A 17,644-nucleotide genomic window follows, 5' to 3' on the forward strand; every position below is an offset into this window, starting at 1 on the left:
GTTAGAAACTGAGCACACTCAGGAAATTACTAGCTCCATCTTGTAGATAAAATATAATGCTTGCTATAAAATATAGAACAACACCAAAATTCCACATCATAGTTCATTGGCCTTAACTATGTAGAAATATAAAGGAAAAAAGGCATAGTATTTGTGTTTCTTTTTCTTCCAGACAAACTGAAAACAAGAAACTAGAATAATCATGAAACATATACATATATATATCCTAATATATCCTGTTCTTGGGCTTCAGCTTTTCTCTTTCTCCATTCTCCCACTCCTGTAATATCCTGGGGTTGGAAAGACTATTTGATTTAAAAAAAAAATATTGGAGTAGAAACTTTGATTTTATCTGCAGTTAGTCAAGTGTGTTGTTTTAATGTCTATTGTATTTTGTACTTTAGTCTTTTTCCTATGTGGATACTGTAGCCTTTCAAATGTTGCAGAAAAGGCAACCAATTCAAGACAAGTTTCTAGGGCCACCTATACAGGCAGCACCTGTCAACAAAACTTGCCAAGCATCTACAAGGTTAAAGTGCTCTGTTGAGAATTTTTTTAAAAAAGTCAGCTGTTCAGTCAGCAGAATTATTATTCCTGTTCCTGACCAGGTAGTGTGCCTCTGTCGACAGTGTTTTGTTGACACAGTACCCGTGTAGACGGTTCTCTCAACAGAGAGGGCTTCCAGTTCCCTGTGTAGCCCTATTTGCAGAGCTTCCGTTGAGCCATTCTGTCAAGAGAGGATAGGGCCATCTGGCTGCTCTCTGTCAACAGAACAGCTAGCTCTTTCGTTCAGCTTTTGTATGTAGATGCTATCTGTTGACAGAGGTACTGCCTGGTTTCGCTGTCGACAGTGACCTCTGTCAACAGAGGCAGCACGTGTAGACATGGCCTAGACGTTTGGCAGGTAGAACATAATTTCCTTCTTCTGCTTGTTTTAGGAACTCAGAGCTTCAGTGACTCCTCTTTGTTCCCTTATACCTTCTACTCCTATCACGTCAAGACCAGCAATGTTCATGGTTCTACAAAGAGTGCATCAGTGATGTACAGAACAAAATCAGGCACACCTAGAGGAAGCCTACATTTAAACGTAATTTTTCCTGTTGGTCCACACACCATTTCCCTTAACTGGACAACCCCATCAAATGACTCTGGGCCTATAGAAAAATATGTATTGATGTGTTCTTATTCATTTGATCTTCAGCCTTGTGGCCAGTATGAAGGTTTAGAAACTTCTACAGCTGTTCAGAATCTGGTTCCTTTTACAAAGTATGTTTTTTGTGTTCAAGCATGTACCAGTGGAGGTTGTTTGCAAAGCCTGCCAGTCACAGTAGTTACTGCACAGGCCCCTCCAGAAGGGCAACAATCTCCTGTGATACAAAACATCAGCGCTACAGAACTCACCTTAAAATGGGCTCCACCAACAACAGCAAATGGTAAGGCTTACTATGTTTAACTTCTTAAACCTGAGGTACAGCAACGAAAAAGCAGTATTTTATCTAAATCTGTCTGGGTATGTCGCACAGCACCATTATTTTGAAATAAGCTATTCTGGAAGAGATTTTGAAATAATGCTGCTATGCAGAAAATGCATTTTGAAATAGCTGAGTGCTATTTCAAAATAGAGCATCCAGACACAATAGAACCTGTTTAGAAATACAGCCATTGGACGCACTATGCTTATTTCAAAATACCTCCTATCCCTGTCTACAGAACCCCCATTTTAAAATACCTATTTCAAAATAGCTGCTATTCCTTGTACAATGAGATTTTCCAATTTTGAAATAAGCTGTCCACTGTTTTGAAATAGTGGTTGTGTCATTTAGGTGCTTGCAAAATTATTATGAAATGGTAGACATTATTTTGAAATAACTTTGCTCTGTGTGTGTGTGCGCGTGTGCGTGTGTGTGTATCTATCCTGTATTCCCACTCAGAAGAACAAACGTATTGGGCAAATAAAAAAAAAGGTCTCTTATCTGTTGTTTGATACTCTTAAGTAGTCTCTTAGTGCCAAATCTTGATTACATTGGCATGCAAAATTCCAAGTGACCGCAGTGGAACCAAGATTTACACCTTCTGTGTCTACTCTAGACCTAAGTTGACCTCTGATATGAAATTTTAGCTACACCAATTGCGTAGCTAAAATTGACTTATCAGCAGTCAACTTCAATGTCTGTCTACATGGAAGAAGGTTGACAGAAGCGTTTCTCCCATCGACCTTCCTTAATCCTCACTATATGCAAAGAGTTCCAGGGTTGACTTTGACCCTGGAAAGTACCGTTTCACACATGTGTGAAACAAAATCCTGGAAGATCAACCCTGAGCGGATTGATTTTCCTTGGCCTTGTGGCTCTAGCAGCACGATAAGAACAATACATATAATTTAATGTAAAATGGTAAACTTAATTTTTTATCAAGAAGTAGTTTGCACAGACTCAGTTACTATTGCTGTATCTACAAAAGGAATAACAAAGTAAAAGAATGAAAAGAGTTTTATAATGTCCAAGTATTCTGAGCCTGACTTGCATGGCATATTTCCTGCTTTTATTATGGGTATGGAAGCCCCAATTTTTGTAAGAAAGACACTGATGCACTCCATTTTGCTATTTGCCATTTTATCTTGCAGTGCTTGGCCACATTTTTGTGGGATTCTTGTAAATCACACTAGTAATGTTTGCACTACAAACCTCATTAGATACTTCAGGAAAGAGCATGCATGTCCACAAATATCATGGGCAGGTCTTAGGTCCCACTTTGCATGAGGACTGTATCTTCCTAATTTGGAGCCAGTCAGGGCACTAATCTAGACCAGATTGCTTCTGTATGCTTCTGCAATTGTTATGGCTACAGGCACTGCACTTTTAGCTTGCGTCATTATTAGCATCTCGATCATGTGGTACTTGCTTCATAGTTATGTTTGGTGGTTGCCACTCCGTGAATGGAAGCCTACAGTAGCTGAAGCAGTCAATGTCAGCTCCTAGATTCCAATCTCACTTTTCCCAGGAACTACTGAGGGAAGAGGCACTTCATTTTGTTTGTCAGAAAATGTTGTGTTAGAGCAAATGAGTGGATAGACCCCATGTTTGGTATTGTGCAGACAGAGCACTACTTTTGGGCACACAGATGCTGCTGGTGTGCCTCTGCTACGGCACAGCAGTGTTATGGGCAGGTATTGCCAGAATAGCTCCTAATTACTCATATATTCTTGGTGATTTCTGAAACTCAAAGGATGTTTTATAGTGGGGAAGGTAGCAATTGCCAGTGGCACCCACAGCTGCCGGGGGCCTGAGGGCAAGGTGGGAGGGAGCAGCCCAGCTCCTCATTCCCACAGGGGAAAGGGCCCAGGGCAGAAGGTGCAGTGTTTAGGGTAGTCATATTATATTATATTATATTATATTATATTATTAGAGCTTTAAAATATTTCTATGTTGACATTTTAATTGATGCTGAATAACAATTTGCAACAAATCACTATTGATTACTCACTATTATGTCTAGGTGTAATTATAAGGTATGAAATCTATATGAGAGGAGCATTACAATCTGATGGAAGTCGTATTCCTCCTGAAAGTCGCATCTTCCAAAGTAGTGGATGGTTCAATCCTCAGCCGATTATGGAGTCTGCTAATGAAAATGCATTAATGCCACCCCACACCAGTACCACAGTAGCTAATCTTGAACCTTTCACAGAGTATGAGTTTTGTGTTTTAGCTGTAAACATGGCTGGAAGCGCATTTTCAGACTGGGTATCAGCAAGAACTGGAGATGGAGGTAAGTACTAGTTCATTTGAATTTATTTTTTAAAAGTATAGACTATATGAAAAAAGAAAGCTCTTATGTTTTGTAAATAGGACCAAATTCTGCTCATCTTAGTTATCCAAAACTCACATTTGTTGGTAATGTATCATGTGTAAAATGACTATGGAAGCAAAATCACAGTTGCACTGAAACAAAATTCTAACCCCACATGATAGTAATTTCTTATTACTTTTTTAAGTTTGGGTTTCTGAACTTTATCCCGTTTTCCCCACCACTCTATGTATTGCCTTCAAAGAAACACTCATTCACCCACTTTTTCCATAAAAACCTGGAACAACAGGTAGGGCTTGAGGTGAACATTGAAGGCCAACAAACTCAGATTCTGTGACATTTGAAATCTCGGGGTGATGAGATCCATGTGGATGAAATGAATGGCATTTGAGTTCTTTTTCAGGAAAGGTGCATACATATGAACCTAAATTTAAATACATGCTTAAATTATTTCCTGAATTGGAGCCTTAGTTTATATTTACAGATACTTTTTCAAGAAATATTCAACGCTCACAAGTGGGATTAGATTTTTAAAAGAGCACAGATCACAGACATTAGGTAAGGGCCAAGCATCTAAGTAGGGACTAGACTTTTAAAAAGATTCTGCACGCAACAGCTGCCATTGCTATACCTATGGCCAGATTTTCAAAAGAGTGCAGTATTCAAAATACTGCACTCTTTTGAAAATAAGGCCACTTTTTTTTTTTGGCCTAAATTAAAATTGATCTCTGCTGGGAGCTCTGGCTTTACCTATGTGATAGAGCTCAGGTTTCAGTAATGGTCCCTTTATCTTTGTTGGGGCATCCAAAATCATGTCCCCAGTTATTTACTTCCACAAAATTGGAGGCTAGGCTAAAACCACTTTTACTGTTTGTCTTCCTGCATTTCTGGTTTTAAATAGCATATATAGAAGAAGTGTCAAATTCGCACTTGGGAAGAAGTCCATTAGTATGGTATTTATACCTAAAAGGCACTATGAACTGGGATTCTGACACTGCAAAGTAAGAACTTGGAGCTTTTACTGCAACACTTTTACAAGTTTTGTTATCCAAGACAGTAACATTACTCTATAAGAAGTGAGAGATGTGTTAACTTTAAATCTGTCACGGAAAAAAAAGTGTTTAAAGCTGTGTGAGCATTGAACACAATTGCTGCTTTTATCAGTTTTTTTCCAGATTTCATGACAATGCTGCATCTGAGAGCTTTTCATCTATAGATTTCCTACTTCTAACTGCCAACAAAGGTGTTTAGTAGTTAAGGCTATGTCTACACTATGAGATAAAGTAGAATTTACGGCAGTACGTTCGATATTACATCGCTACAAATACCATTACCTGGATTTAAGAAGCACTAATACTGATATCATAACATTGATGAAGCCGGCAGGGTGTAGTGTCAAGTTCAAATTTGAAAGTCCAAATGAAGGCCAATGTGGAAACGCCATGTCTTAAAATTGAATTCATTAGCCTCCAGTGGTGTCCCATATATACTTCACAGTGCCCCACAGTGCTCTGCTCTGGCCACTTCCATCTCTGGTCTCCAGGTGTGTAGGAATTAGGTAACAGGAAGCCTGCAAATTTGAATTGGGCATCAGGAAGCCCATGACTGTGGGGTCAAGTTTGTAGGAGAGGCTGAGAAACTTCTTTCTTTGCTATCAGCACTGTAAGCACATCTACCCATTCAAAGCAGCCCCAAAATGGAGCTCATAGTTCTGCCTCTACCTCTACAAGCTGAGCACTTGGATTTTTTTCTCAGCGCTGGTGCCAGCTTCTGCCCTGCCACACTATGTTGCAGCTAGGCTGTTGGGGGGTCGGGCATGAAAGAGAGGCAGAGAAACTTATTTTCTGTGGTTTACATTTGTGCAGCACCCCCCCCCACCGCCCCCGACGCCACAGGTGCCATGCATTTGGGCTCCTTCCCATGCCCAGCCACATCATGTGGCTAGCCCCGTCTCAATAAAAGGACATGCCTGCTGTTCAGTGAGGACCATGCTGCCAGGCAGCACCAGGCCCTGGCTTGTGTGTGGTGAGGGCTCCAAGGGCAGCTAAAATTTTCAAGGCTTTGCTGACACCCAGGGGGACTGCTTCAACCGCCCCCCCAAAAATATATTTAGGGGCATGCTGCCTCTGGGGGGGAAGTTTCCCCCAGCAGCTAAGATTTTGGGGGGCTTACTGCCATCTGGGAGGACTGCTTCCACTGCCCCCCACCCCCACAAAAATGTTTTGGGGGCTTGCAACCAACATGGGAACCATTTCAACTGGCTTTACAGCCATGGTCCCCACACTCCCCGCACAAAAAAATTTTTGAGGACCATATCATCTGGCCCATCATCTTCCGACGCACCCAATCCCCACATGGGTTGAGTGGGATCCGGCACCCTGACAGTCAATGGGTGCTGCCCCCCCACCTGAGCACCACCACTTGAAATTTGATGAGCTCCATCCCCCATGTTGGACCACTCTGTGTGGTGTAGTGGGAAGCCAAACATCTTTTTCCTAACCTTCTCTATCCTCTTTCTTCAAGTTTTGGCTGCCTTAACAAAGGGAAGAGTAGGTGGAGGGCCAGTTGAGAAGACACAGACTGCAGGGTGTGCCAGGGCTTGGGAGCTGTGTCATAGACTGGGAGGCCAAAAATCCTGCCTCACAAAATCTATTTTTTTTCCAAAACCTTTACTATCCTTCTCTTTCTTCTAGCTTTGCACTGTTCCTGTATTATTTTCAGGGACCATATGTGATCAAGGGATGAGTGTTAATGACTGCAGGTCCAGTTGAGAAGACTCAGACACCTGCTGCTTTTTAAAAATCTTTGGTAATCTTCCAGTTACAGCTACGGTTACAAAAAACAGTTCAGTTGTTGAAGCAAGATTTCAGTTAATTTGCCGTTCTTTGTAGATGCCCTATTTTTTCTTCCTTTCTCCTGGAAAAGTGGCATTTGCATGCCATGGGAAAATGACATCATATACCCACAACCATTTGTCAGGCATTTTTTCCCGTGCTGTACCAGTGAAAATACACAGAATGCTACCAGGCTGAGGAAACTGTGGGATAGGTTCCCACAATGCACCACTGCAGCAGAGGATGTTTGGCAACTGAGTGTGGCAGCAATGTATTTACTTTGTGGAGATCTTCTGGGGAGGTGAGGATACTCCAGTTTGAATTTATAAAACACAGAATTACAAAATTGATTTTAATACATTTTTTATCTCATAGAGTAGGCATAGTTCAAGTGTTGGTTAGTACTTCTTTAAAAGCATGTGTATTATAAAATCAAGGTTTTATTCTGTACAAGTGATAACGTTTTGCCATTTCAAATAATATTAAAACAATATAAAAATTCCATTTAGACCTGAAAATTAATTTTTTACAGGGGGCTTATTAAGGAATTGGATGTGAAACGACATTTTATCATCTATAACAGATGGCATTTTACAAATACAATAAGAAAACTTGCATGACACATGTTGTTCATTTATTTTATGGTAAATTAGCACATTTGTTTTTAGCTCCTGTATTCATGCCATCTCCATCAGTATTCCCTCTTTCACCGTATTCTCTCAATGTATCTTGGGAAAAGCCACAAGATAATATAACAAGAGGAGAAGTGATGGGATATAGCATCAACATAATTACCACACAAAACATCTTGCCAATATTTTCCCAGGTATTGTTATCAATCTGTTTTCATTGTTTTCTGATGTATGGATGTTGTGCAAAAGAAAAAAAATGGTGTCAGCCTTGGTGTCAAGGCAAAATTTTTATTTGCCTATTTACTGTACGTTCCGCTTACCTAATTTCCTCATCCAGTGGTTTGCCAGTCTTTTCATTTTCTGTAATATTCTGTGAATTGCATAAATATGTGTTGAATTGTACTCCTGAAGAGAGTTGTATTTCAGAGATTGCTAGATATTAAGAGTCCATTCAGGTGAATTATGTAAACCCCCTGAAGCTGTGCATATATTGAGTCTGTTAAAGAAGCATATATATGTGCCCTCAGGGCACCCAGCAATATGTGCAATCCATTCATAGCCCCACTATCCACTTGCCAGTGTTGACATCACTGTTTTATTGTAGTTTTTTTTTATTTTTTTTTGAAAACCTTCACTTTTGGAGTCTGATGATTATGCAAAAATTCAGCCCCTCACCCCATTCCCGTGTGTGTGTGTGTGAAACCTTTGTGGTTTCTTGGAAAAGCTTGAAAACATGATCCCTAAAGGTTCAAAAAGCAAACGAAAATCATGACATTTTAAAAAACAAAGTTCATATTTTGGGGGCCCTTCCTGATGATTTTTGAATTAGCTGTGTGGGAGGAGCATGTACATTGGTTACTGTTGGAATATGCCACTGGTGCTGATTTTCTGCTTTACCCAGGGTAGGCCACCCCGACTTTGCCCCTTCCCCAGTGCAACCCCCTCACTCCACTCCAATCCTCCTCAAGGCTCCTCCTCCATGCTGTCTCTTTCCAGTTCCATTCTGCCCCCTCCTCCTTCTGCTCCCTCCCATAAGCACGCTCTCTAATCTCGATCTACCTCCTTCGGCTCCCTGCTGCTGCTGCTGCTTGCCTCTACTGCAGCAGCTCCTGCTCACTCCAAGCATCTGATCTACAGCAGGCAGGAGGCGTTGGGGGAGGGAAGGAGCTGACCATTGCATGGCTGGTTGGTGCTGAGCCAGCCCTGGAACAACCATGGTATCCTTGGTTAGGAAGTATGCCCTGTGACTAATGTACTACTGCAGTTCGACTTGCAGAAATCCTACAGTGCATGGCAAGTTGTTGCATAGAGCCACAAATGGGAATGAAAAATAGTTGTACAAGTTACACCCACCTGATCTGGCATGGTTGGGACCTGACAGGTCCAAAATGACAGAATGTCCAGGACCAGGAAGGTCCAGGTTTGTGCCCCGGGCAAACCCAGCCTCCCGCTTTCCTGGTTTTCCAAGCAGCCATGGAACTCTGAGCCATGTCCACATGCTCCCAGAGCTGCCACAGGGCTCCAGCAAGCAGGGTCTCTGTCTCTGGCCCCTACGCTGCCACAGAGCCAGTGGGGCCTCCTAGTTCAGCCCCTGTGTTGCGGTAGTATAGGTGGGAGGTCTGGTGGAGGGTCTGGCCCCAACCCTGGACTGCCACAGAGCCAGCAAGGCATCCAATTTCAGCCCCTGCACTGCTGGGGTGTGGAGCATGCAGGGACTTGGGCCTTCTACCCTGTGCTAAGGCAGGGAAGGTGTGGCCTCCGGCCTTGGCCACATGCTGCTGTGGGGCAGGTGGAGACTTCAGCCTGGGCCCTGTGGATGACCCTTGGCCCCAGCTCTGGGATTTGCTGGGCCTGCCACACCCAAGGTCCTGCTGGACCACAGATAGTGCTGGATGAGAGAGAACTGGATTTAAGAGGTTCTCCTTATCCTATGGCTTCTCCTTATCCTATGGCTTCTCTGTGTGCATGTAAGTGTAGGTTAGAATTCAGTCCACAGTTTATGGAACACTTTGGGTGCCCTTCAGGAGGAAAAGTGCTGTCTACATGTACGACTTGCAGTGTTACAACTTTTCCTATTTTATCACATTTATCCCAACATTTATTCTTTTTTTCATAAAATTCCAGTTCCTGACGTCATTTTATTGATTGAGCATCTCAGCTTTTATTTTTCAAAATAATAACTTTCTAATCTCCTGGTTGAACAAGTGAACCCTAAAAATAAATGGCAAATGAAAAGAATCCCAGATCGTAAAATTATAAGATTTTTCAGGCCTTGAGCAGAATTTTTAAATATTAGGCTTGACAATAGTGGATTTTCAATTTTAATTATTTTGGGAAGAATAATGACCTAAAAATCTAAGGAGTGAGTGAAGAAGTGTTGTCCAGAAGCTAGAGCAAGGGACTGGTCCCCACAATTCCTGCATTCTGTTTCTGACACTGATTTAAGTGCATAATTTATGGCACTGTCTCTGTCTCCATCTGCTTATCTGTAAGATGGAGGCAATAATACTTTTCTGCCTCATGGGGAATTTTAAAATTGTAGCTTAATTATTTGTAAAGTGTCTTAGGCCTCAAGGGTTCCAATTTTGAGAGATTTTTAAATTACCAGAGAAACAAATACCTGGAATAGTTTAAACTGAGAAACAAAATCTTATTCAGGTTCACCTATCTCAAAGCCCTTGATAAATGACTTTAATTTTTAGGTAAAATATGTCTTTTCTTTTTAATTCTTTGCTGGTTCTCATCAGAATATGTGCCACTCCTATCACCTATTCCACAGTGATCAGATGGATAGACTTAGATTTCATCACTTAATGGTGACATCTTTGCCACCTGTAATCTACCATGTTGGTAGCACCGCCACACAGCTTTATGAGGTAATAACCATGTCTCCTCATTTATCCACTCGGGAACTGGATTAATACCTTGTAAAACAGTGAGATGGAAATATTGCCATTTAAATCCTAACTTGTTGAGGTTCACCAAAATAATCCTTTTCTACTAATGGGCCTTGGCAAAACTTTCCATGATTCTAAACTCAGGAATGTTCAAATACAGAGGCTAATTTCTTATTGGTGGCCATATCCTATATTAACAGGAATGAAAACATTATTTAGCCAAATATCACCTTCCAATTTATTTGCCTTGCAGGTTGTGTATGTAGCTGAAGCTCATGAGCTTTCCTATATAGTGATGGGATTAAAACCATACACATTGTACCCCTTTACGGTTACTCTCTGCAATCGAGTTGGATGTGTAACCAGTGAAACAGGCATGGGACAAACCTTAGCAGCTGGTAAGGAAATAATCTGATCCTTGTACAAAGTTGTCACAGCTTTCTAATAAGTACCAATACATATAATCATAGTTTGATGCACAGTGACAGGGAGAGGTGGTGTGTTAATATAAAGTGACTTGCTTAATTATAATTTGTTTACCTTGACAGTGTGAAAACAAAGTTTTCCATGCTGGCTTACAGTATACTCTAATGGGATAGGATTTATGTGCTTCTATCTCAATTACAAGTCAGTTAGTTAGTTATCCTATTCCTGTTTGTTTATGTCATGCCCCTCCATAGCTCTTATGCTGATTAGAGCTGATAATAAAGCAGTTGCTTCTTATAAGTCTTCATGTGCCAGAATTTCAAATGTTTATATGCACTTTAATAAATTCCTGGCTTTGCAAACACGTGGGGGTTGCATTCTTTCCTTATGAAATGGAATTGCAAACTTTAACTAGCTTGTGTATGGCAATATTTGTATACCTGTGCCAGGGACACAATGGTGTACATTCATACCTTGGATTTGCCCGTTTCAAGATATTCAGGTCATGAAGTTTCTCTGTTACAGAGATGCTGTTCTGTAAACATCTGTTTGAAGTCAGTGGAATATTTGCTGGTGGTGTGCAGAGCTGGCTGGTCACATTGGTGTTTCCTTATTTCTAGCTGCGGCACTACATTAATAATTTCACAATAGAAACATTTCCAATTAAGCACCTACTGTGGTTGTCATGGGGATGTTGTGGGATCATGAGTGGGAAGGAACAGCAAGAATTTCTGTGTCACCTTATAGACTAACAGATATTTTGGAGTATAAGCTTTTGTGGGCAAAGATCCTCTTCATCAGATGCATGAGTGAGGGTTCTAGGGAAGGGTCTAAATTTATAGGTTCATGAAAAAGAGGGAGTCAGAGTCAAGAGGAGGGCCAGAGTTGACAAGGTCAGTTCATCACAGAGGATGTGGCCCATTATCAGCAGGTAATGTGGAATTCTGAATATCAAGAGAATAGAAACCAGGTCAATTCAGTCAAGGAGGATGTGGCTCATCACTGGTAGCTAATGGAGAGGTATGAACATCAAGAGAGGAGAAACTGCTTTTGTAGTTGGCCAGCCACCCCCAGTCTCTGTTTACTCCTTGGTTGATGGTGTCAAATCTGCAAATGAATTGCAGCTCTGAAGTTTCTCTTTGGAGTCTGTTTTTGAAGTTTTTTTGTTGTTGTTTCAGGATGGCTACTTTTAACTCGGTTACTGAGTGTCCAGGGAGATTGAACTGTTCTCCTACAGGTGTTTGCATGTTGTATTTCCTGGTATTAGATATGTGTCCATTTATTTTTTTTATGTCAAGACTGCCCACTTTGGTCAACGTGGGAAGGCAATAGGGAGATGTAAGAGATGTGATCCATGAAATTAATTAAGTATTGTGATATGGTCCAAAATTAGGTATTTTAATGTGCTCTCCTACCCTGCTGTGGTTGCCTGTCTACTTGTTTTCAGTGATGAGAAAAAAGAGTTGTTTTCCCTCAGTGGATTCTAGTCTGTCATGGGTCAGTCTCTCTGTTTAAATGGACAGAGTTGTCTCTGAGAGCCATCTTTTCTCAGTTGCTGAAGGTCAGGGAGATTCCTTTGGTTTTTTCATGCTTCAGTCCCTTTAAAATTTTGACTTGGCTGTCTTGAGAATAAGTCATCTCATATAAGCATGACTTTACTTCTACACCATCATTCTGAACTAGTCAATTGTCATATGTGGAATGGAGTATCACATTAGGGCTAGCCTGTACAGCTCTGAACCATAGGAAACTCACTAGTCCAAGGGATTGTGAGCCACAGAAACCAGCATTGGACCCTTTGTTATTACAAATTATCCAGCCTGGCTTGTATATATTTATTCAAAGATCAAGAATGAATAGCTCTGTTAAGCTTGACAGCTTGTTTATGACTGTCTCCTCCCCAGTTGTGTTAATGCTTGGAGACCTATCACGTTAAAGAAGACAGAATGCAAAACAGAGTAACAGACAGATCTGGATTTATTAAGCATTTCACAGTATATAGTATCTTTCTGTTTGCCATTTCCAGATCTTGTAACTGACCACTCTGCAAACTGGAGGGTTTGGTCTTGCATTAGATTCTCTCAGTAGAAGCAGTAGCACTGATGCCGATTTCCTCAGATTTTATTAATACAAATTTTAAAATGTACAGGAGAAAACACTTGGCTTTTGCATGCCATTTCATCTCTCACCATTCAGCCTTTTCTTAATTGTAGTGACTTGTTTACAATCCTACTGTTAAATGTTCCATACTATATCCATAACAGTTTTATACTTGCAATAGGTCCATCCTCAGAGCACGTATTTCTAAAAAGCATTTAAAATATGTTTATTTTTTTAAAAAGAAAAAAACCTACTGTATTTTAATCTTCAAGTTAATACAAGAGGTAGGATAGTACTAGACAGATGGCGAGATTCCATTCCCACCAATGGTGGATCAGATGCTGGTCAATGCAAAGTGCATGTTGCACCTTTGAGTGGTCAAAGGGAATTAAAATTGCCTTGAAATTGGAGATGAGGATTCCCTGAGTATGAAGGAATCTGCTTAGGGCAAAGAATCAGCAGCACTAGTTCTGTGCCACTCCTTGTTGGCTCCTTGGCAGAAGGAGCTCATTGGAGGAGGTGTGGCTAGAGTGTGCTTCAATGTAATAGTATGGCTATTAAAATCTGGGGTAGCCTTGAGTTTGGCTCTACCACAAGCTGAAACTAAATGCTGCTTCCAGGTTTATGGCAAATGCTTCACTTGACTTCTAGGAACAAAATTTGGCCCATTATCTCATACTGGTACCCAGCCTTTCCCCCCACACTTATCACAGTCTCTTTCTAGGCACCATTTTATTTCTCAAACATAGTCAAAACACAAAAACTCTTCCTAAACCCACCCTGGGCTACAGCTTTCATGGAATTTTATCTTTTGCCTGACTATCCCTCCCACAGGACCTACAATAAGCTTTTTGTGTGGTGTTTTATTTGGATATTGGCTCTCTGGGCTTTCTCCTTGGAGGCCCTCATTCTCCTATAGGCTTCTGAGGGGTTCAAGGCAGAGAGTGAAGGGGCAGAGGAACAGAGCTGGGCTGAAAGCTTCAGGGAGAGGATGCTCCTGAAGCAGGCAGCAGTGGAATTAGATTGGGTTGGTGGAAGTAGAAGCCAACTGAGCCACCTATGATCTTCTCCATGACAGACAGCCACGGACTGGAGTATGAAGAAATGTGCTGGAGCCATGCTTGGTGTGTTGATGTACTAATAGGATTGGGAAGAGTGAATATGCTGTTTACTCTATGTTGGAGAAATCTGGATTGTGGCTGAGAGTCTTTTTTATACTAATTAACCCCACAAAAGGCTCTTTGTATGCGGAAAGCTTGTGTGGAGATACTGGAGGCTGTGGAAGAAAAGGGAAAGCATTGGTCCTGTTTTGCCTTGCTGTAGCAGACGTCACACTAGGAAGGAAATGTTTTCTCACATACAGAGAAGAATGCAAGCTGGTGACTAGCCCATGGGAGAGAAAGGAACTCTGAATGCCTGGAAAAGGGGTGGGGTGGGTGGGGGTGCAGGCGGGGGCAAAAAGGGGCAGTTGCCCTAAGGCCTGACAATTCAAAAGGGCCCAGGCCTCCCAACCACCCCTACTTCAGAAGCAGTGATGGCCAGAGCCTTACACGCCTTACATCACAGCTAGAACGCTGCACAGTGTGGTCCAGGCAGCTCTCAGGGATGGCTAGGGGAGGGTTTTGTGCTATGGCATGCTGCTGGCAGTGCTGAAGACTGGCCGCCCCAGCCCCACCCCACCACTTCCACCCAAGGCTCTGCCCCTTCTGGGAGTGTGAACTTGGCCCCCTTCCACATGCTTTGCCCAGGGGCTCCGCAAGTCTGTTGGCCATCCTTCTTACAGGGCTACTTTGAAGCCACAATGGGGCACCCAGGACAGTCCCCTTTGTCATGGATCTCAAATTACCATTTTTTTTTTAAATTTTCAGAGGGTTTTCTGCTGTTTAATTCAGACCATTCCATTTATGGATTGCATTCTCAGATGATGTAATTGGCATAGCTTTGTGTACTGGAGGTAGGTAACTAACTGTCATGAGAAAAAGTTCAAAGCTCTAGTTGCATAGAATACTAGGAAAATCACATCACTTCCTGAATATTAAAATGAGTTTAGGGATGTTTATCATTGAGGATTTTTATTTCATTTCAGCAGTGCTGGAACAATTTGTGCAGCCAGCGCTGAGAGATGTTCATTTGAACTTGATACCCTACATATAATGGACGCCATTTCAGGCCAGGGGATGTTGCGGGAGTCCTAGATCCCCTATTTCCAGCATCTATGGGTTTTTTTTGACAGCAGGTTATGGGAAAATCAATATCATTGTATACTTAATGTAGTTTTCTCAATGGCAAAAGCAGGTGTTCAAAACTTTTCAGTCAGGCACAGAGACATTAGTTGAGTCTCTTTCTACTCCACTCTCCTGGCCCTGGTGTGCAAAATTTCAGCAGAATAGAGTTAGCTGTGTGAAGGCTATATCAAAAGAGTAATTACTTATCCTACAGATCTCAATATCAAATAGTCAGGGTGCCTGAAACAATCTATACTTCTGTGTTTCATTAACTACTGTGACTGAACTCATTTTTTGTAATTGTTTGCCTTTTATTTGTCCTTTCTATAAGATTTTTTACAATTTTAAATGTAACATTTCTTTTTAAAAGAGACACCAAAACACACTCATGAGATTGCTGCCATTCACCCCAGAACACTGTATTACTTCTCCTTTGCTTTTAATGACAATTATAGGGTTCATAAGATAATTTGGGGAAGATATTCTTCCAGCAGCAGCTGCAGCTGGCTTCTTGGCAGACTCTTTAAGCAGTTGTATTGGTGGATTTGGAGTTGCCTCTGGGTTTACTTGGGTAATGAGGCTGATGGACTGTCTGGGCTGTCTTACGTTCCTGAATGTCATTTTATTTTTGATTACCCTTTTAATCCAACTAATTTTGTCCATTTTTATCCATTTATGAATAAAGTCTAAACCTATTGAAGAGCTACATTTCATTTGCATTAGCAATGTGTCACTTGCTTATGCCTTTCATAAATTGGTTTTCTGCACAATTCTAAGTAACAGTCTTAAAACAGCCCATATCCCCTTACGCTGGTAATTAATTGTGCATTAACTTTTCTCTCTCTATTAAAAGTAAAATATGATGGCTGTTTGCTGCTGGTCTAAAAACACACATTGTTTTGCATGCATGTATGTAGGTCTTTTCATTGAGAATAGGACCCAAAGTGATTAAACAAGCTCTCTTAATATGTTAATTTATAATTTTAATTACAACAATCTTGTGTATATATAGTCATTAGTGAATACTAATATAAATATTTTCTACCTTTTTATTCATAATGCATAAACCAATCATCCAGTTACTTCTCGGCAGTTGCCTGTTTTTGTTTCATAATACAATCTTTGTTCTTAGTTATGAATGCATTTTGTTCATTCCTGTCTTGAATAATCCCTCATTAAGCTAGTCACTTTCTGCTCCATGCTAAAAAGGAAAAATTATCATGCAAATGTGGCATGCCATATTAAAAAGCACATTACCAAACACTTCTGTTGCTGTCCTTCAATTAGTTTCCCTTCTTTGAATTTAATTTCATTTGTTGTTAAACTACTGACTTGATGTATGGACTCATGAATTCGAGGCTGCTGCCAAGAATGTAGAAGGGAAAAAAATCAAAGCCTCTTCAGAAGGCTGCAGAGGCAAAACTGAAATGAATTTACTTCACCTTTGACAAGAACACTTGAGCAGCACTGGAGCTGTCTGATGATTCACTTTGGCTAATTATCCGATTATTTATTTCAAGAACAAAGGCACTGTTTTACAATTAGAGAAGTGTAAAGTAATCTAAGAAATTTGGTAATAACAGATGACTTAAGTCACTTTTGCGATAAACAGTATCTGCTCAAACTTGTCTCGCTTGAGTGTTCCCAAGCTGTAGTTAAACCGCTCTTTGAGTGTTGGAAAAATAGCAGGAAGCCAAAAGTTGTTGTTTGTTTTTCCAATATTACACTTCAGAGATCAGCTCAACTTATTCTTTTGCCAGTGTGTCAAATTTGCAGGGTCTTTAAGGTATGTGTAAGTTGTATTTCTCTTGATTAAAAGCTTTTGCTTCAAAGCAATACTTTTTAATTGCCTAATGATATAAGTCAGTTCTTAAGAAAGAACCGCACATTTAGGAGTTCATTTGCAATATAACTGAAAAATTCATTGCATGGCAGTAAAACAATTTACTGTTAATTACAAGGAGAAGAATTTGCTGTACCATGCTCGCAGATTGCCATGAATCATGCAGCACTCCTAGAGATTTATAACAGATGTGTAAGTGGGATGAATTAGCAGGGTTTAATAACAGAGACACAAATCATGCAGACTTCAAGGAGCTTTAATTGATATACTAGAATGTGACGGGCATGAATCACTCAGCCATTCAACAGCACTGTAACATATGGTCAGCTCAATATGCTGCATCTTAAATCGGTTGGTAAGTCGTTGGTTGTCCCATATGGTGGAAGCAATATATTTTTCATGATTTTTTTTAAAAAATACTGTACTTTATAACTATTTTTGAGATATGATTATAGTACATGTTATTAAGAATTCTCCTGATACCCATTATGGATGCCTTACATTTGTTTTTACATTAAAGTTTCTTTAAAATAGTCTCCAACCAACCTAAAAAGATTCTTTGGAAAAAAATTTAGAATGATTGTCAGAAGCCAGAAGCACAATTGCTTCACTCATTTAGTACTGACACATCTGATACTGCTTGAAGTGTATATGGAAGAAGCGCTTGTATCAGGAGTTCTACAGCAAATGCAGGGGCATATGAACCAATAACGTGAAGAAGTAATGAAACTGATAGCTGTCTGGCTTCATATGTAGTTTTACTCTACCCGCCCCCCACCAAAAAATACCCCCATCATGCTAAAAGCAACTACACCTCTGAAATGGTGGTGACATTCACAACTGCTCTGATTTGTATATACTACAATATAAACTCCAGTTG

The 17,644-nt window shown here is 40.6% G+C and overlaps 1 protein-coding gene across 1 annotated transcript in view; it reads left to right on the plus strand.

Annotated features, from left to right (window-relative positions):
* Positions 1–17,644, plus strand: part of USH2A (usherin) — a 581,084-nt gene that overhangs the window by 119,945 nt on the left and 443,495 nt on the right. Inside the window, exons 16-19 of the mRNA XM_074989966.1 lie at positions 939–1,433; positions 3,496–3,768; positions 7,310–7,467; positions 10,424–10,568. Coding sequence (XP_074846067.1) covers positions 939–1,433; positions 3,496–3,768; positions 7,310–7,467; positions 10,424–10,568 — 1,071 coding nt within the window. The remainder of the gene's footprint in view (positions 1–938; positions 1,434–3,495; positions 3,769–7,309; positions 7,468–10,423; positions 10,569–17,644) is intronic.

Source organism: Carettochelys insculpta, chromosome 3 (assembly GCF_033958435.1).
Source record: "Carettochelys insculpta isolate YL-2023 chromosome 3, ASM3395843v1, whole genome shotgun sequence".
Classification (NCBI taxonomy): domain Eukaryota; kingdom Metazoa; phylum Chordata; order Testudines; family Carettochelyidae; genus Carettochelys; species Carettochelys insculpta.